At 40.1% G+C, this 20,458-nt stretch overlaps 1 protein-coding gene across 7 annotated transcripts in view; it reads right to left on the reverse strand.

Moving 5' to 3' along the window:
- Positions 1–581: 581 nt before the first annotated feature.
- LOC125462240 (acyl-coenzyme A synthetase ACSM3, mitochondrial-like) overlaps positions 582–20,458 on the reverse strand; it is a 654,353-nt gene continuing 634,476 nt past the window's right edge. For 5 of the 7 annotated variants that reach the window (XM_059654111.1, XM_048552031.2, XM_048552034.2 and 2 more), the window contains 8 exons: positions 18,056–18,135; positions 14,938–15,061; positions 14,064–14,144; positions 12,750–12,851; positions 10,046–10,173; positions 6,511–6,610; positions 6,018–6,137; positions 582–989 (listed from right to left, as the gene is read on the reverse strand). In XM_059654111.1, the coding sequence (XP_059510094.1) occupies positions 894–989; positions 6,018–6,137; positions 6,511–6,610; positions 10,046–10,173; positions 12,750–12,851; positions 14,064–14,144; positions 14,938–15,061; positions 18,056–18,135 (831 nt within the window). In that variant the 3' untranslated portion in view covers positions 582–893. Of the gene's footprint in view, positions 990–2,606; positions 2,667–6,017; positions 6,138–6,510; positions 6,611–10,045; positions 10,174–12,749; positions 12,852–14,063; positions 14,145–14,937; positions 15,062–18,055; positions 18,136–20,458 lie in introns of all 7 variants that reach the window. The other 2 variants (XM_059654112.1, XM_059654113.1) reach the window with 2 other exon arrangements.

Raw genomic sequence — 20,458 nt, forward strand, 5'->3', positions numbered from 1 at the left:
AATGCCGTGGAGACCAGGCAATATCCAGGTGAACCTCTGTACTCTCTCCAAAACTTCCACATCCTTCTGGTAGTGTGGTGATCAAAACTACACACAATACTCCAAACGTGGCCTGACAAGGGTTTTATATTGCTCCCACATGTTTTGCCATCTCTTGTACTCCACGTTTCAGGCGATCAGAGCAAGCATGCCACATGCCTTCTTAACCACCTTGGCTACCTGTGTTGCCACTTTCAGGGAACAGAGGGCCTGCACGCCGAGATCCAGCTGAATGTTAGTGTGCCTAAGGGTTCTGCCATTTACAATATAATTCACACATATTTCTTGCAAAATCGTTTTAAAGGTGGCTTTGAACTCTCAATGTGTATAGATCTTGCGGTCAATAACTGATAACCAAAGTTTCACCTATGGCTTATAAAAGGGGAATGAATTCTGCTTTGACCCCCACTGAATAAGAATCTACACACAGCACACAAGCTAATTCAGAACTTGGTATCACTCAAATTTAATTTAAAAATAAATTTCAATGTTGTTCTTCTTTGACTTTACTTTTATTAAATTTTTTAAAAATGGTTTGCTCATTAATTTTGGCTACAATATCTTAAAGCTTGTTTACTAGAAATAGAGTTATTCTTCAAAATAGGAAATCACTCAAACTGAAGTAGCAACTATACAATGTCATGTGAGGCACAAAAATGGTGCAGGACGAGTGGCTTAAATATTAACAGATAGTGGATAGGAGGACACACTGCAACTTTGTAATATATACCTCTTTCATTGAGTTGAACAAATTAATCAGATAACATGTCATTTATGTTTTCTTCAAATCATTCGTTTAATAAACATGTTTTGCTCATTAATGATTCCATTTTAAAATGTTATGCAATAATGATTTAAGCCTTAGGTTTCTTTTCCCATTCTTCCTTCCGTAACACATTTCTTTTGATTTTTCCACTAACAGTCTTGGGCAGTTCCTTCACAAATTCTATCTGCGGGGAAACAAAAACAAAATCCGTGAATACTGTGCATTCACAAAGGCCAAAGCTCTTTATCAATAACTTTGTAAATTTCAGAACAGGGATGTCAGAGGCTGAAGAAGGCACCTGTTGAGCACTTCAGAAGCAGCAGCTGCATTAAATAGCTAATGCTTAAAGAAATGATAGTTGATGTTTAACTACTTAGTATTTAAAGAAACTGATTTTACTGAAAAAAATACCAATGTCTGGAGAAAAGAAAAAACTGATTCCTGATTTTCCATATACTAATATTCAAGCATGATGTAATTTCAGCAAGAAATGCCATGTATTCATCTGGCACTGAAGATCTTGACTAGGCCATCGTTGATTTAATATGTACAATCTAATCTAAAGGACAGACTACTTTAAAATAACCCCCATTATGTAGTTCATATCCGTTTAAAATGTTCCTCTCATCATAATACTAGAACAGGACCGATTGCTAACTTAAATTTTTTCATCAGTTTCCTAGGGCTAAAACTGGAGGTAACATTGGAAACCAAAACTTCTGTGGAGACTGAAATTGGTTTAAACCACGTGAAAAGGACACAAACCACCAGAGCTCAGAAGATGATCCCGTTAGTACAACACAGGCTGGTTGAAGAAGATACAAGTTAAGAACAGTGGAATACAGTTGTTTCAACTGTTTCTGTTACTTGTTGATAACATTTGATCTACACCATCTAGAGCATTATTAGCAGTGTTGAGCAAGTTCTGTATAAGTGTGCTATTTTTGGTGAAGACTATGTCTGTGGAATTCAGGTTGTTAATGCCCTGCTGTCAGCTAGGAATCAGGCTAAATCCTAAAAGAAGAAAGAAATTCTTTGTAAACAATACAGGTTTTTGAAGAATATTGTTGTTGAAAACAATGGATTGAGCAGGGACAGGAATGGTTGTTGCAGGTTCCAGGATTTAGACGTTTCAGTAAGAACAGAGAAGCTGGTAAAAGAGGGGGAGGTGTGGCATTGTCGGTCAAGGACAGTATTACAGCTGCAGAAAGGATGTTTGGGGACTCGTCAACTGAGGTAGTATGGGCAGAGGTTAGAAACAGGAAAGGAGAGGTCACCCTGTTGAGAGTTTTCTATAGGCCTCCCAATAGTGCCAGAGATGTAGAGGAAAGGATAGCAAAGATGATTCTCGATAGGAGTGAGAGAGACAGGGTAATTGTCATGGGGGACTTCAACTTTCCAAATATTGACTGGGAACACTATAGTTCGAGTACTATAGATGGGTCAGTTTTTGTCCAGTGTGTGCAGGAGGGCTTCCTGACACAGTATGAAGACAGGCCAACAAGGGGCGAAGCCACATTAGATTTGGTACTGGGTAATGAGCCCAGCCAGGTGTTAGATTTGGAAGTAGGTGAGCACTTTGGCGATAGCGAACATAATTCTGTTATGTTTACTTTAGTGACGGAAAGGGATAGGTGTATACCACTGGGCAAGAGTTATAGCTGGGGGAAAGGCAATTACGATGAGATTAGGCAAGATTTAGTGAGCATAGGATGGGGAAGGAAACTGCAGGGGATGGGCACATTAGAAACGTGGAACTTATTCAAGGAAACGCTCTTGAGTGTCCGAGATAAGTATGTACCTGTCAGGCAAGGAGGAAGCTGTAGAGCACGGGAGCCTTGGTTTACGAAGGAAGTTGAATCTGCTCAAAAGGAAGAAGAAGGCTTATGTTAGGATGAGATGTGAAGGCTCAGATAGGGCGCTTGAGGGTTACAAGGTAGCCAGGAAAGACCTAAAGAGAGAGCTCAGAAGAGCCAGGACGAGACATGAGAAGTTGTTGGTGGATAGGATCAGGGTAAACCCTAAGGCTTTCTATAGGTATTTAAGGAATAAAAGAATGATGAGAGTAAGATTAGGGCCAATCAAGGATGGTAGTGGGAAGTTGTGTGTGGAGTCAGAGGAGATAGGGGAAGCGCTAAATGAATATTTTTTGACAGTATTCACTCTAGAAAATGACAATGTTGTCGAGGAGAATATTGAGATACAGGCTACTAGACTAGGTAGGATTGAGGTTCACAAGGAAGAGGTATTAGAAACCCTACAGAGGGTGAAAATAGGTAAGTCCCCTGGGCCGGATGGGATTTATCCTCGAATCCTCTGGGAAGCCAGGGAGGAGATTGCCGAGCCTTTGGCATTGATCTTTAACTCGTCATTGTCTACAGGAATAGTGCCAGATGACTGGAGGATAGCAAATGTGGTTCCCCTGTTCAAGAAGGGGAGTAGAGACAACCCTGGTAATTATAGACCAATGAGCCTTACTTCAGTTGTTGGTAAAGTGTTGGAAAAGGTTATAAGAGATAGGATTTATAATCATCTAGAAAAGAATAATTTGATTAGGGATAGTCAGCATGGTTTTGTGAAGGGTAGGTCATGCCTCACAAACCTTATTGAGTTCTTTGAGAAGGTGACCAAACAGGTAGATGAGAGTAAACTGGTTGATGTGGTGTATATGGATTTCAGCAAGGTGTTTGATAAGGTTCCCCATAGTAGGCTATTGTACAAATTGCGGAGGAATGGGATTGTGGGAGATATGGCAGTCTGGATCAGAAATTGGCTTGCTGAAAGAAAACAGAGGGTGGTAGTTGATGGGAAATGTTCATCCTGGAGACCAGTTACTAGTGGTGTACCACAAGGGTCCACTGCTGTTTGTCATTTTCATAAACGACCTGGATGAGGGCACAGAAGGATGGGTTAGTAAATTTGCAGACGACACTAAGGTCGGAGGAGTTGTGGATAGTGACGAAGGACGTTGTAGGTTACAGAGAGACATAGATAAGCTGCAGAGCTGGGCTAAGAGGTAGCAAATGGAGTTTAATGTGGACAAGTGTGAGGTGATGCACTTTGGTAGGAGTAACCAGAATGCAAAGTACTGGGCTAATGGTAAGATTTTTGGTAGTGTATATGAGCAGAGAGATCTCAGTGTCCATGTACACAGATCCTTGAAAGTTGCCACCCAGGTTGACAGGGTTGTTAAGAAGGCATACAGTGTCTTAGCTTTTATTAATAGAGGAATCGAGTTCCGGAACCATGAGGTTATGCTGCAGCTGTACAAAACTCTGGTGCAGCCGCACTTGGAGTATTGCGTACAGTTCTGGTCACTGCATTATAAGAAGGATGTGGAAGCTTTGGAAAGGGTGCAGAGGAGATTTACTAGGATGTTGCCTGGTATGGAGGGAAGGTCTTACGAGGAAAGGCTGAGGGACTTGAGGCTGTTTTCGTTAGAGAGAAGAAGGTTGAGAGTAACTTAATTGAGACATATAAAATAATCAGAAGGGTAGATAGGGTGGATAGGGAGAGCCTTTTTCCTAGGATGGTGACGGCGAGCACGAGGAGGCATAGCTTTAAATTGAGGGGTGAAAGATATAGGACAAATGTCAGAGGTAGTTTCTTTACTCAGAGAGTAGTAAGGGTATGGAACGCTTTGCCTGCAACGGTAGTAGATTCACCAACTTTAAGTACATTTAAGTTGTCATTGGATAAGCATATGGACGTACATGGAATAGTGTAGGTTAGATGGGCTTGAGATCGGTATGACAGGTCGGCACAACGTCGAGGGCCGAAGGGCCTGTACTGTGCTGTAATATTCTATGTTCTAATGACACGTGCTGAGTGAACTACCAAGCTAATTCATTTTAATATGTTGAATGTGCCATTTAATACATAATTTATAGCTTACAATCAACCACAATTCACCAGTTAATTCATATTTCAATTATGCTGATTTTGAATTTTAAGGTATATGTGGGTAACCAAGGTGTTATTTACAACTTGCTTTGTTTGGCTCTTGTATCATAAAAATTCTTTTGTGTTAAACCTGCGATATAGCTTCATTCTTTTTGGCAATAACTCAGATTTTCAACTTAAAAATTTGAACATTTATGATCAAAATCAAGAAGATAACAGTTTTCTTAAGTAAAAATGCACACCATTAAAAAATTTGTCAATTGTCTTTACACCCGATGGGATAAAGGCATCATTGGTAAGGCTAACATTTGTTGCCAATCCCTAATTGCCCTTAAACTGAGTAGCTAGCCTGGCCATTTTAGAGGGCAGTTAAGAGTCAATCACATTTCTGCAGATCTGGAATAACATGTAGGCCTGACCAGATAAGAAATGCAAATCTTCTTCCTTAACGACTTCAGTGAGACTTTTTGACAAAGAATGATAGTTATTAAAACTAGCTTTCAAATCTATTTTTTCTTATTAACTGAATTTAAATTTCACCAGCTACCATAATGGTATTTACATCTATGTCCTCAGAGCATTTGCCTGTGCCTCCAGGTAAGTAGTGAAGTGTTACTGTAGCTGTACAAGGCATTAGTGACATCGCACATAGAGTACTGCACATAACTTTGGTACCATTACATGAGGAAGATATGGAGTTGTATTGCAGGTAGTTCAGAGGAGGTTCACTCAATTGACTCCAACGACAAAGGGTTTGTGTTATAGAGAGCAGTTTAGGCCTACACTCTCCGGAGTTTAGAAGAATGAGAGCAGATCTAATTGAGGTACATAAGCTGCTAAAGTAGATGTTAAAAAGGATGTTTCCTCAGGGGAGTAATGTAGAATGAAAAGTTATAGATTTAAAATAAGGGGCAGCAGATTTAAAACAGAGACGAGGAGATATTACTTCTCTCAAAGGACTGTGAATCACTGGAATTCATTACACCAGAGTGTGGCGGATGCTCGGACATTGCATAAATTATGGAGGAAACAGACATTTTTTTAAATTAGCAATGGTTTGAAGGGTCATGATTACAGGAAAGTAGAGTTGAGGCCAAGTTGAGATCAGCCATGATCGTATCAAATAGCGGAGCATGTGCGAGGAGCTGAATTGCTATTCCTGTTCCTGGTTCTTACAGGCTGCTAGTTTACCGACGTTATCACTACGGCACAGTCTTGCAAGAATTACATACAATCTGTTATTAATACCGAATACTTTAATCTCGAAAAATAGGACAGAGTTAAGGTCAAGGTCGGGTAAAATACAGACCTTCCTTGGGTATTTATATGGTGCTGTGACTTTCTTAACATGATCTTGTAATTCTTTAATTAATTCATCAGGATCTTGAGATGTATAAGAAGAACTTAGAACGATAAATGCCTTTACAACCTTAAAAGAAAAGCATTTTAAAATCAGAAAAATAAGATTATTCAAAGTTTGACCATCCAGCTAAGAACTGCTATAATCTGTTATGCCAATGAATCATGCATTTCTTAAAAAAAGATTACATTTGTTGAGTTCTGTAAGGGTGAGAAGGCCAGGCTGTCAAATTTACAGTTCTAAATATTCCCCAAAATGCAAACTACAAATAAAATCAAGGAGGCCTGGATTAATTCTATGCCTATGTAAAATCTTGCCTAGCTTCAAAGTGATCTTGTTAGGAGTTAAATCCTGCTAATGACGTCTCCTATCTCATCTCAAAAAGAACATCAGGTAACAAATAGAACGGCATAATTAAATTGGAGTTATTTTCTAAGCATACCTCTGTTCTGATAACATCTGGGCTGCTAACCACAGCAGTTTCGGCAACAGCTGGATGCTCTATCAGTGCGTTTTCTACTTCAAATGGTCCAACACGATAGCTATAACATTTTTCACAGAAAAGGAGTCACATTACTTGGACTAGTAACTTAGAAAAAAGTGTTTTTATCTCATCACTGAATTAAAACGTTAACTTTTTTCTCCCCATGGATGCTGCCAGACTTCTGAATTTCATGTAAACATTGTTGATTGTTCACGGAAATCCTTCAGAGGAGGAAATCAGCCCTTCTTAACTTGTTTGGCTTTGCATATGACTCCAGATTCACAACGTGGGTGACTCTTAACTGTCCTCTGGGCTATTAAGGATGGTATTCAATGCTGCCCTAGTCTGCAAAACTCATGTCATGAATATATTTTTAAAGTAGTTCTTTGCCAGTGCTAACTTTTAACTGGCTGCTGGTTGACATAAAGGACAGGATTGAGTGGATGATCCATTCCAGTTACTAAATGAGTCAAAATGCAAACACAAATTAGTTCCCAAGTCTAGCAAATTAGTTGCTAACTCGGAGATAAACAAAGTGTGGAGCTGGATGAACACAAGCAGCATCTTAGGAGCACAAAAGCTGATGTTTCGGGCCTAGACCCTTCATCAGAAAAGGGGGATGGGGAGAAGGTTCTGAAATAAATAGGGAGAGAGGGGGAGGCGGATTGAAGATGGATAGAGAAGATAGGTGGAGAGGAGACAGACAAGTTAAAGGGGTGGGGATGCAGCCTGTAGAGGTGAATATAGGTGGGGAGGTAGGGAGGGGATAGGTCGGTCTGGGGAGGACAGACAGGTCAAGGGAGCAGGATGAGGTTAGTCGGTAGGAAATGGAGGTGCAGCTTGAGGTGAGAGAGGGGATCGGTGAGAGGAAGAACAGGTTAGGGAGGCAGGGACGAGCTGGGCTTGTTTTGGGATGCAGTGGGGGAGGGGAGATTTTGAAGCTTGTGAAATCCACATTGATACCATTGGGCTGCAGGGTTCCCAAGTGGAATATGATTTGCTGTTTCTGCAACCTTCAGGTGGCATCATTGTGGCACTGCAGGAGGCCCAGGATGGACATGACATCTAAGGAATGTGAGGCGGAGTTGAAATGCTTCGCAACTGGGAGGTGTAGTTGGTTACTGCGAACCGAGCATAGGTGTTCTGCAAAGTGGTCCCCAAGCCTCTGCTTGGTTTCCCCAGTGTAGAGGGGTTGGAGGGGAGTTTGGAGCGGACAAGGGAGTCCCAGAGAGAGTGGTCTCTCCGAAAAGCAGACAAGGGTGGGGATGGAAAAGTGTCTTTGGTGGTGGGGTCGGATTTTAGATGGTGGAAGTGTCGGAGGATGATGTGGAGGATTGAATCCGGAGGTTGGTGGCGTGGTTTGTGAGGACGAGGGGGATTCTTGTTTCTTCCGGAGTTGCTAATTCTGGCAGTTTATTTTGGCCTAGAACGTGTGGATCCAATATGCTCAGAATTTATTGATATTGAGGGCCATAATGACTGCATAACTTTTGGGGATCCCATTCGTACTCAATTATGCCCGTAGCTAGCAGGAGGAGAAACTGCTGACTGGTGGAAACACATCTAGCTTTTGTTACTCAATACAGTCAGTCCTGCTAATAATAAAATGTGAGGCTGGATGAACACAGCAGGCCAAGCAGCATCTCAGGAGCACATAATGTGTGTTCCAGCAACGCGAATTGGCTATAACACGACTGACAAATAAGGGAATGCTATTTCTAAAATGCGCACTTGTGTTGGCTATAACACGTTTCCATCAGTGCGTGGAGGAGTACGCATCGACATCACATGATCATTTTGCAGGCTTTGTCCTGAGCATGTGCAATATTAACGCTGAAAGAGTCTCTGCACTGGCAACACATGATCATTTCAGGGGCTTTGTCCTGAACACATGCAATCCTCATCCTGGATAGTAATGTGCCAAGCTTATACCCCAAAAACACAATCTCTCTTCTTCAATCTATGGACCAGGGTGCAATAGCAGCTTTTAAATCTTATTAATTAAAGCTCACATTTAAGGGGGATAAGGACAGTGCTCTTCAATTTTGGAAGAGCTTTAATGTCAAGAATGCAATTGACCTTATCGTGGAGGCCTAGAATGATATCAGTAAGGACCGCTTGCATGCAGTTTGGTGGACGCTTCTGCATGATTTTTTTCATGATTTGGTCCGTCAGAGTAACTCCCAAGAATCAAAGAATGTTGTGTTGATCTCGCAAAGCAAGTTGGATTTGAGGAAGTGAAGAGTGAGGATGTTAAAGAGCTGCTTGACTCCCACTGCTAAGACCTCTTTATAGCTGATCTACAACAACTTGCTGCAGAATGCAACAGACTAGCAGTTCGTGGAATAAGATCTTACTTGACCCCCTATAAACAGCTTCTTTATGAAAGAAGAGGCGAAGCAGCAAGAACTGTATGTCTTTTCTAAGTGAACACTCAAGAAATAGTCAGAAGATAATGAACAACAGCCATCCACTTCTGGATTAAAGTGAAAGGGGAATGACTATATAGTGAGAGGATAAGATTTAGGAAGGACGTGAGCGGCAACTTCTTCAAGCAGAGAGTGGTGCATATATGGAATGGGCTGCCAGAGTAAGTGGTTGAGGCAGGTACAATTGCCTCATTCAAAAAACATTTGGATAAGTACATAGATGAGAAGGGTTCACAGGGATATGGACCAAATGCGGGCAATTGGAACTAGCTGAGTGAGATTCATGGCCAGCATGGACCAGTTTGAGTCAAAGGGCCTATTTCCATGCTGTATTACAATATAACTATTTTTTGCCCTAACCCTGCAAGCACAACTGCACCTGAAGGTGACGATGATGATGATGACCTTGGCCCCTGCATTAGCTTCCTCCCCGCTCAAGTCATTTTTTCAAGGTAAAGTCTTAAATTTACTGTTATTTCATTATTAGATATGACTTAATAATTTATTCAAACTGTGCTGTCTTTTGTGTTAGGCTTTTGAGTGATTTTCCCCACTTTTCCCAAATGTCCCATTATTTTCACAGCATGGTTTTCTTCAACATGCAACAATTGCCTTATAGCAGAAATGACTGTTCATGTATTTGGAAAGTCATTCCACAATTACTTTCTGAGTTCTCAACATATTTAACCATATAAGTTACTGTTGGGTATTTCTTATTTTCTATCCCTCATCACAATTATATATTAAAACTTCTTTTATTAATGTGTTTTATTAGCTCTTTAGAAGTTGAGTGCTTGTGTCACTTTTAATTTATAAAACCTCCAGCCTTGTGAACCAATCACCTTAAACACAAACTCATTTCACAAAGAAGTACTGGATTGCTGCAGTTAATTTTTGCTGGAATTCAACTACTTGATTTTCAAGTCAAAATTTAAAAAAACAAATTGTCATCTGTGATATTCAGCAAATTAATAAGATTATCTCTGCAATGTAAAATATGTGATGTGCTAAGCTTCTATTTGAAACAATGAATAAATTAGATGTGGATAATTAGATCACTATACCCAGCTGATAAAATTATATCATCTGATCTTCCAACAAACCAGAAGTATCCATCCTCATCCATTTGACCACGGTCTCCAGTCAGAAAATAGTCATTTCGTAGGACTGCTGCAGTTCGTTGTGGATCATCCTAGCAACATATAAAGAGAGCAGCTCAAGGTTCAAAAGTAATTTAATAATAATTAATAAAAGTTTAATAATAGTTAATAAAACTAGCATACTTTGTGATTAAAAATACCTTTAATAAGCCCAATTTTCTGTATGGAATATCTGAAACTTTTAAGGAAAAATATACGAATAGGCAACTAAATAGGTACTAGAAAATCATTTGAAATGCATAAGACCTAATCTGAGATAACATGGTGTGGAGGTGGAGGAGCACAGCTGGCCAGGCAGCATGAGAGGAGCAAGAAAGTTGACATTACAGGTCTGGACCCTGAAGAAGGGTCCCAGAAATGCTAACTTTCCTGCTCCTCTGATGCTGCACGGTCTGCTGTGCTCACCCAGCTCCACACTGTGTTATTTCTGTCTCCAGCATCGGCAGTTCTTATTATCTCTGATAGACCTATTCTGAGGTTAGATTTGTGCAAAGCCATTGATTCTTTCTTAAACCTAATCTTTGTCAGCTATTTACTTATATTAAAATCCTTAACTTTAGTACACAGGAATATATAGACAGGCCTGTCCAATCAGCAGAACAATGGTAGATAGAATTTAATCCAGAAAAGTGTGAAATGATGAATTTTGGGAGGACTAACAATATAGGAGAATACCTGATGAACGGTGGACCCTGGGTAGAACTCTGGAACAGCTGGACCACGGTGTGCATGTATATAGATCCTTGAAGCCAACAGGGTAGGTGTTTAAGAAAGTACAAGGGTCAGTTGGTCCAGGCATAAAGTACAAGAACTGAGTTCAGTTCTGGGCATCTTATTTAAAGGAAAGGTATTAAAACCTTGGAGAGTTTGCAAAGGAATTTTACTAGAATTATACCAGGAATAAGAGATTTTATGTACAAGAAAAGATTAGAGAAATTGGGCTTAATCTTCTTGTAGTCCAGAAGATTAAGAGCTAACTGAGGTGTTCAAAATTATGAACAATTTTGACAGTGTAAAGGAGAACAATTTGTTTCTAATGGTTGGTATGTCAGTAACTTAGAGTCACAATTTCAAAATTGTCAGCAAGAGAGCTCGTAGTGAGGTGAGGAGAAACCTCTTTACTCAGTTACTAGGAATTGAACTGGGCTGCCTGGGTGAGTGGCGGAAGCAAATTCCATTGGCGATTTTAAAAGAGACCGGGAAATATATTTGAAAGTGATGAACTTCGACAGCTACAGGCATAGGGTTGGAGAACGGGACTAGCTGGGTAGCTCTCTGAACAGTGACACAGGCACGACACATTGAATGGCCTCCTTCTGTCTATAAAATTCAATGACTCTAAATTAAAGATAAACACCTCTTGAAGAGACAAAATTCAATTTTTTAAAGCAGATTTTAAAATAAAATTAAAATGGTGTTTTGGGCAGAGAAAATTTACTCCAGCTCTGTACATTCAGTATAATTTATTTTAAAATGATAAATTGCTGAAACAATGGGACTTAAAATCGTCAAATTTCTAAAACTTGATTGCTTCCATAGGGTATTAAAAGATGGTGGTAAAGAAATTGGGATATGCAAGAAGGAAAATGCTGGGAGGGAACTAATGACGTCATGCAGCATGGGTTTATAGAAGGAAAATTGTGGTCCACAGTTCAATGAAAATTGGCTCAAGAAAACTGATGAGAGAATGAGGGAGAATGGCTAAATTGAGGTTGGAGAGACATGCGAGAGAAAGGAGATCAATTCTGAAAAATAATGCAGGTTCAGTATTATAGTAGGAAGGATTGGGCAGAATGGCAAGGGGGAAAAAAAGTGTGCCAGAAGAAGCTGAATGAATAATCCCAATTCAAAAGTGTTGACTGAGAGGTAACTTAATTTACCATGAGACCTCTCCTTTAATATATTGTCTTGGCAGGTTATTATACCTTACCTAACCTGGAGAAGCTCCTTCACTGTTGTGCATTCAGAGTCCACTAAATAGAAGGTATTTGCATTCATGGCCACCTCCTCTACATTTTGAAAAGTTCATCTAGGAACTTAGTGGTGGTCAAGTACTGGGAGATTCTTACTCTCTGCAGCATTTACTCCACCTGAAAGACAATCTTCTTGGGTTCACTCTACTTCTTACAATAATTTGACAAGTATCTTTCAATTCTGTACTTGCAACTTATCGACATCGACATTCCCTGTTAAATTTTCCCACCAATACATGAAGTATCTTATCAAGAAATTGGGGGCTTGTTTTAGACTGGTGCCCTAGGTTCTGCTGAGGTTACTCATAATCAGACATGGGGTAAATGTACACTACCTGATCGTTACTTAGTCAAAGACCTGCCTGAAAAATATTTGCTGCTGTGCTAACAAAAGTTAGCATTTTGAAATCTTCCAAACATTGGAGGAATGCCTCCAATCTTTAGATTTCACGGCTTCAAAATGAAATGAGTAAATCTCACTTAATTCCACTGTTTAATACACCACTAATTAAGCAGCCTCACTAAATCAGGAACATCACATTCAGCAACTAACATAAAACACATTAAACAAATCATTATATAGTGGGAAAGTTTCAGATGATTTCAGCTAAGTACTTGAAAGAGAATTACTGTACAATGTATCCAGAGAAGAGGCCAAAGGGTTTAACAGGCTTCATTTGAATGGCAATTTCACCTTCCACTCCAGGAGGAACTACATTGTAATTCTCATCAATAATCTGAAATAGGAATAACAAGAATTATGAAAGTGTGCAAATAACATCAAGGGCTCTCAATAAAAAAAACTTACTAAGTAGACACGCAATTGAAGTGCTTTTTTGTTTAGATTTTCTGTGCAAAATATTAACGTAATGCTGTTCTGGGTTTTTGAAGGAAAACTGGCAGAAATTAAAATCAGACATTTGTCTCTTTTCACTACTCATTGCCTCCTGCCAGGTTTGGTATGATGGGAGAGATAGTAGGAACTGCAGATGCTGGAGAATCTGAGATAACAAGGTGACTAGCCTGACCTGCTGTGTTCATCCAGCTCTACACCTTGTTATCTCAGGTTTGGTATGATGTTGGACTCCTTTGATTTCAAGCCAGATTGGATTGGCAGCATCAATTACATCAGTCTTGCATGCAAACTTTCCATGTGGAAAGATACCTCTGTCTGTCAAAGGAGAGGGGCCAACTCATTCTTAGTGTGAAATAAGTTCAGGTGAGAGCACATTTGGAATGAGCCGTGTCCACATTGACCAGTTTCATCCTCTGTTCATATCATTCCCATGAGGCTGGCATGGGTGAACCCAACATTATACATTTGCTCATTGCATTTAAAACAGTTTATTCATGCCTGTGTGGCTCATTTGTATGTTCTTGCCTATATTCCAGGATTTGAGTACATTATCTAGCGTGGAATTTCACTGCAGCACTAACAGAATGTGCTGCAATATTTTAAACGCACAGGAGGCATTGCAGTCTCCCCAGCCAACAATACATAAGAATTGGTCACTTGACACATTTTATGTTTTTTTGTTTTTTATTTAAATTAACTGTTGTGTTTCTTACAGAATAGGGAAATAAACAAATAGTTGGCTGTGAAATGTTTCAGGATACCCTGAGGATCTTTAAGGTACTGCATCAATGAAAGCCTCACTAAAGATTGGAAGATGCTATAAAATTGGTGCAACATTCTCTTGGGTAGAATAGTCAGTTACCAGAGTAAACAGATTTAAAGTGACTGTAACGAACCAGAGGTTACACGAGGAACCTTTTCATTGTGGTCAGGATTATGTTTGTCAGAAGTGGACAATTCAGTTACTTTTTGAATTTTTTTGTAGAATGCATTTCATAGGAATCACAGGGCAACAGTTAAACAGCGCTGGAAAAATTAACGCTGCAACTCAGGATTTGCATCTTCAATGGAAGTTTAGGACACACTTGTTTACCTGCACATTATATGCTGGAGATGGCTTTCCCATTGAACCAGGTTTAATTTTCATGCCTTTAAATGTTGCACAGATTAAGACCTAAATAATGATCATGGGCAGAGCAAAAACATTAGAATTACAATGCTTAATACTCCAACAATCAGAAACTACAAGCAAGATTAAAATACAATAATGTAAAGGAATGTAAGATCAGTTGTCAGTAGAGCTGAGTCGTGGAACTACAGTTCAAAACAGTTGATATAAACAGCCCACTGCCTGGCAAAAACTATATTGCAGCTACTGGCCTCAAGCTTGCAACTACAGTCTAGAAAGGCCGGTCACCCCTCAAAACCCCTGGGGTGGCACGGTGGCTCAGTGGTTAGCACTGCAGCTTCACAGCGCCAGGGACCTGGGTTCGATTCCAGCCTCGGGTGACTGTCTGTGTGGAGTTTGCACATTCTCCCCGTGTCTGCGTGGGTTTCCACCGGGTCCTCCGGTTTCCTCCCACAGTCCAAAGATGTGCAGACTCAGCGGATTGCCATGCTAAATTGCCCATAGTGTTCAGGGATGTGTGGGCTATGTGGGGGATGCTTCAAGGGGCAGTGTGGACTTGTTGGGCCGAAGGGCCTGTTTCCACACTGTATGGAATCTAATCTAATCTAAGTCTGGTGACCATAGATTTCAAGAAATTGCTCTCCATGTTGATTTTGTCCCAAACATCTGCAATTCAGGATTTGTACAAGTCTGTCAGTGTTATGGGACGCGTGTGCTCAAGTTATAGGTTCAAGTTAAACTGAACTTAGAGGCATTCTCCTTCACTGCAAAACTCTGGCTGGTTCCTTTTAGCCTGCATTAGAGAAAAAAAACTGCCACTCAATATCAAAACACTTACAGTCTCAGTCTGGCCATATCCTTCATATATGTCTAAGCCTGTATGTTTCTTCCAAGTCTCCATCACTTCAGGGTTCATGGGCTCTCCAGCACTCACACAGTGCTGGAGGCGTTTGAATCTGTAACTAAATTGAAAGAAAATATGTGAGGTCACAAGTATTGAAGAAAGCCTGAAGCATCAATCTTACTGTTTGTGAAATTAAATTCTCAATCTATCATAACATAAAAAGGAATTGGAATGAAAAACATTGGCCCAAATCATCCAGTATCTGGATCGTCAGCAATTGAATGCAAGTTATGAAATGCATGCTTGGCAAATTCTGGCTGAAAAAAATGCAAAATGCAAATGCATCAGCAGCTTCAATGATGCACAAGCATCAACGCTGATGAGAAGATCTGGATGTTTTGTTATCGGAACGTTTTCGTTTATTCTCTCACAGGATGTGGGCACTGCTGGCTAGGCCAGCATTAATACCCCATTCCTAATTGGTCAGAGGCGAGTTAAGAGTTAACCACATTGCTGTGGGTCTGGAGACACATGTAGGCTAGCCAGATTTCCTTCCCTATAAGATTTTAGTGAACAAGATGGGATTTTCCTGACAATCAACAATAGTTTCATGGTTGTCATTACACTCTTAATTCCAGGTTCTTGACTGATTTCAAATTCCACCATCTGCCATGGTCGGATTTGTACCCAGGACCCCAGAATATTAGCTGAATTTCTGAAATAATAATCTCGTGATAATACAACTAGGCCATTACCTTCCATTAACACAGACTTAATGTCTCTTGTGCCATAGATTACATTTATGTTTTAATTTTAGAAACAGATTATATGTTTGAGTATTGCTGAAAAAAAAGTGTTGAAACTTTATGTACTGCACTCATCAGGGCATTTCATTACACTAAAAGCTCAAGAGGAAAGTCAACATTTACACTACATAAGAGGAGAGTGTTGATTGGTTAGCAAGTGGAAATTGATTTGTTGAGGTTTTGCCATAGAAAATGCACCTAACAATGTTGACTAACATTTAACTTCCAGTTTCAGCTTTAAAGCAGGAAGGTTGACTCTGATTGGACATGACATTAAAATGGTCAGCTACTTCGTTGGGATTCTTACAATCCTGTGCCTAACACAACTGGCCTTGTAAGACCTTAAGATATAGGAGCAGAAGCAGGCCATTTAGCCACCACGTCTGCTCATCTCTTTCAAGTAGACATATTTTGAGATTATTTTGAGATTACATCCTCTGATCCTGTACTCTCCCAAAGAGGAACAACCTTTCTACACTCACCTTGTCAACGCCCCTTACAAACCTGTATGTTTTAATAAGAACACCTCTCATTCCAATGAGTATAGGTTCAACCTAATCAGCCTCTCCTCATAAGACAGTTCCTTCATACTCAGGTCAGCCTAGTGAACCTTCTCTGTACAGTTTGCAATGCCAACATATCTTTCCTTAAATTAGAGGTCCAAAATTGTTCATCGTATTCGAGCTGTGGTCTGATTAGTTACTTATATAGTTTTAGTAAAGCCTCCCTACTTGTATACACTATTCCCTTTGAAATAAAATCCAAATTTGTAGCCCACAAACCCACCAACACACTAAAACAGCAGCTAATGAACTTAAAAGACCCTATACAGACAACAAATAAAACGAACGTCATCTACAAAATACCTTGCAAGAACTGTGACAAACACTACATTGGACAAACTGGCAGAAAGCTAGCCACCAGGATACATGAACATCAACTAGCCACAAAACGACATGACCCACTATCACTCGTATCCTTACATACAGATAAGGAAGGACACCACTTTGATTGGGACAACACATGCATCCTAGGACAAGCCAAACAGAGACACGCACGAGAATTCCTAGAAGCATGGCATTCCAACCGGAACTCCATCAACAAACACATTGATTTGGAGCCAATCTACCATTCCCTGAGAAAAAGAACAGGAAATGACATCACCAACCCAAGGGAACCTAACCAGATAAATAGAAAGTGGGACATAACACCAGCGCTTCGTCGGAGTCTCACTGATGATGTTACCTAGAATGGTGACGAAACGTCTGAAAAACTAACCTTCCAGCTCAGTGAGCAAACTCACATCCAGAACCTCAACCTGAGCTACAAATCTTCTCAAAACTCGATAAAATCCAACATTCAATTTGCCTTTCCTATCACCCACCAAACTTGGATGCTAGCTTTTTGTGGTATGTGCAAGAGGGCTTGCAAATCCCTCTGCTGTAGAACTATCTTGAGTCTTTAATTATATAAAATTCAGCTCCTCTATTCATACAATCATAGAAGAGAATCATAGAAACCCTACATTGTAGAAGCAGGCCATTTGGCCCATCACGTCTGCACCGACCTTCTGAAGAATACCCCATCCAGACATACACCCTACCCTATCCCTGTAATACTGCATTTCCCATAGCTAATCCACATGGCCTGCATATCCCTGCACACTATGGACAATTTGGCATGGCCAATTCACCTAACCTGCACATCTTTGGACTGCAGGAGGAAACCAGCGCACCCGGAAGAAACCCATGCAGGCATGGGGAGAATGTGAAAACTGCACACAGCAGCACATATGTCCTGCCAAAGTCATAACTTCATTTGAGACACAATTGGTGGTGGCTTAACCTGAGGGTCACCAATGCCTCAGGTGAGTGGAGAGATTGAGGAGAGTTCTTCATGGTAGTCTCAGCCAGTGAAGGAATTGAACTCACACTGTTGGCATCATTCTGCATTGCATACCAGCCAGCCATTCAGTAAACTGAGTTAACAGACCCTCTTACAGGCAATATATCAATATACAACGTTCATGAGCGCATTGACCTCAATGTAAATTCTTATCAAACTGGAAAGGTTTTGATTTATCAACAAATATCTGGAGAATGTTACCTTAAGAAAAATAAAACTACAAAAGTAGTACTGTAGTTAGTCAAATTGATTGCATCAAATCAGGGTGGAGCTATACATGCCATTAAGGAGCTCCTGTGCAGGAGTGCAGACAACTGAATGATTTACGTAGGTTTGATTTTTATACAAGCTTAGCTTAAATGGATAGTAAGCAATAAATAATCAGAAAATTTACACAGTACCTCCTGACATTATTCTGCACTAGCATACGATATATAGTAGGTGGAGAGCAGAAGGTTGTTATGGGATACTTGGATAAAACCTAAGAAAAGAACATTTCAAAATAAAATCACCCAAATGCCAATTAAAATAATATCATAGGAACAAAGGAGTATAGGTGCAGGAGTGGGTCATTCAGCCCATTAAGCCTGCTCCATCGTTATTTTGACCTTAGGTGATCATCTAATGCAATGCTACTTTTCTCTATCTTCATATTCTTTAACCTGTTTTAATATCCAGAAATCTACTGATTTCTACCTTGAAAATGTTCAATGACTGAGCTTTCACTGCCCTTTGGATAACTCCAAAGACTGATGACCCCCTGAGTGAAGAAATTCCTCCACATCTCAGACTTAAATGGTCTATCCCTTATTCTGAGATTATGTTCCCTGGTCTAGACTGACCAGGGGAAACATCTCATCACCTTTCACCCTATCACATCTTCTACAAATTTTCTAAGTCTATTTTTTGATGAGCTCACCTCATTCTTCAAAACTCTTGAAAATACAGACTTAGTTTTTTCAAGCTCTTATAAAACAATCCTGTCATCTCAAAGACTAAACTCTGCAGCTCTCTCTCCAAGTAGTCAATCCTTGTTACACACTAACAGTGCATATTCAAGATTGGCCCCAGACCCTATTTTTTTTTCTCTACTGACACATTTCGTCCGATTATACATTCCTGTGCGGTGGGTAGGAGAGGTACACTGAAGCAGTGTGCACATTTGCTCTTCACAAGATCTTCATGTTCTTATCCCCTATGGATAATAAGGATTTGGTATATAGCTTTCTTTAAATAAGATAACCAAAACTGTACATTATATAGCAGGTACATCTTCATTAGGCTCTATGCGTTTGCAGCAAGACATCTTTACTCCCTCATTCAAATCCCCTTGTGACAAAGACCAACATTTCATGTGCTCCCCTAATCATTAGCATCTTTTATTTCCCACATGCTTGAAAGTGATCTTAGAGCCCAGTACTGAGGGGTGATCTCATAGAAGCTTACAAATTTATGAGCGGCTCGGACAGAATGGATATGCAGTCTTTTTTCTAGGGTACAAGTATTAATTACTAGAGGATAAAGGTTTAAGGTAAAAGGCAGTGTAAGAGGCAGGCTTTTTAAAAAAAAACGACAGTGGTAAGTGCCTAGACTGCGCTGGCAGAAGAGATGCAGGAGGAGGAGACAATAGCAACTTTTAAGAGGCATCTTGACAGATATATGAATGGGCATGGAATAGAGGGATTCAGAGTGTACAGGGAAAAAGGTTTTCAGTTCAGAAAGACATCATGTGTTGGCACTGTCTTGGTGGATAGAAAACCTGTTCCTGCGTTGTGCTGCTGTTTGTTCATTAAGTTTGCGCTAGCATGTATTCACATTCTCTCTTCCCTTTTGATAATTATTTTCTTCATCATCGTTTCTTGGATTCTAAATTGCTCACAATTTTTGGTCATGGCCACATTTTTTTTTGTTTGAAGGCAATCTTTAACTTCTTTTGTCAGCCATGATTGATTCATCTTTCCGATACGATCATAAGAAATAGGAATAGGAATACACCATTGGGCCCCTTGAGTCTGGCTCCACCATTCAACAGGATCATGGCTGTTCTGACATTCCTCACCACCACTTTTATGCCCTTTCCCCATAACTCTCAGTTCCTCTATTGATTAATTATCTATCTCAGCCTTAAATATACACAAGGATTCTGCCCCCACAGCTCTCTGCGGCAAGGAGCCCCAAAGACTCTCAGAAGACATCCCACCCTATCTTAGTCTGAAATTGGTACTCCTTTATTCTGAAACCATAACCTCTGATTTTAGACTCTCTCATGAGGGGAAACTCCTCTCGGTACTAACTCTGTCAAGCCCTAAGAATCTTACATGTCTCAAGACCACTTCTCATGCTTCTAAACTCCAGTGAATACAGTTCCAAGTTGTTTAGCCTTTGCTCACAAGATAATCTCTCCATACCAGGGGTTATTCTAGTGAACCTTCTCTGAACTGATATTCTCCTTAAATAAGGGGACCAAAACCACTCTCAGTACTCCAGATGCGGTCTCACCAACAGTTTGTACAGTTGCTGCAAGCCTTCCCTACTTCCTTGAAGTAAGGGCCAACATTGTGGGACAGTCTAAAATCATTCAGCATAATCTCAGAATAAGGGGTTGTTCAATCAGGACAGTTGAGGAAGAATTTCTTTTGAGGGTAGTGAATCTGTGGAATTCTGTAACACAGAGGGCTGCTGAGACTGCGTCATTAAGAATAATCACACGCAGACAAACAGCTAAAGGCATTTACAACATCCATTATTCTGTAGTTTACTATTTCCTATGAGAAGATTGCTGTTGCTAGGATTTGGGGGAACTT

Source organism: Stegostoma tigrinum, chromosome 23, assembly GCF_030684315.1.
Source record: "Stegostoma tigrinum isolate sSteTig4 chromosome 23, sSteTig4.hap1, whole genome shotgun sequence".
Taxonomy (NCBI): Eukaryota; Metazoa; Chordata; class Chondrichthyes; order Orectolobiformes; family Stegostomatidae; genus Stegostoma; species Stegostoma tigrinum.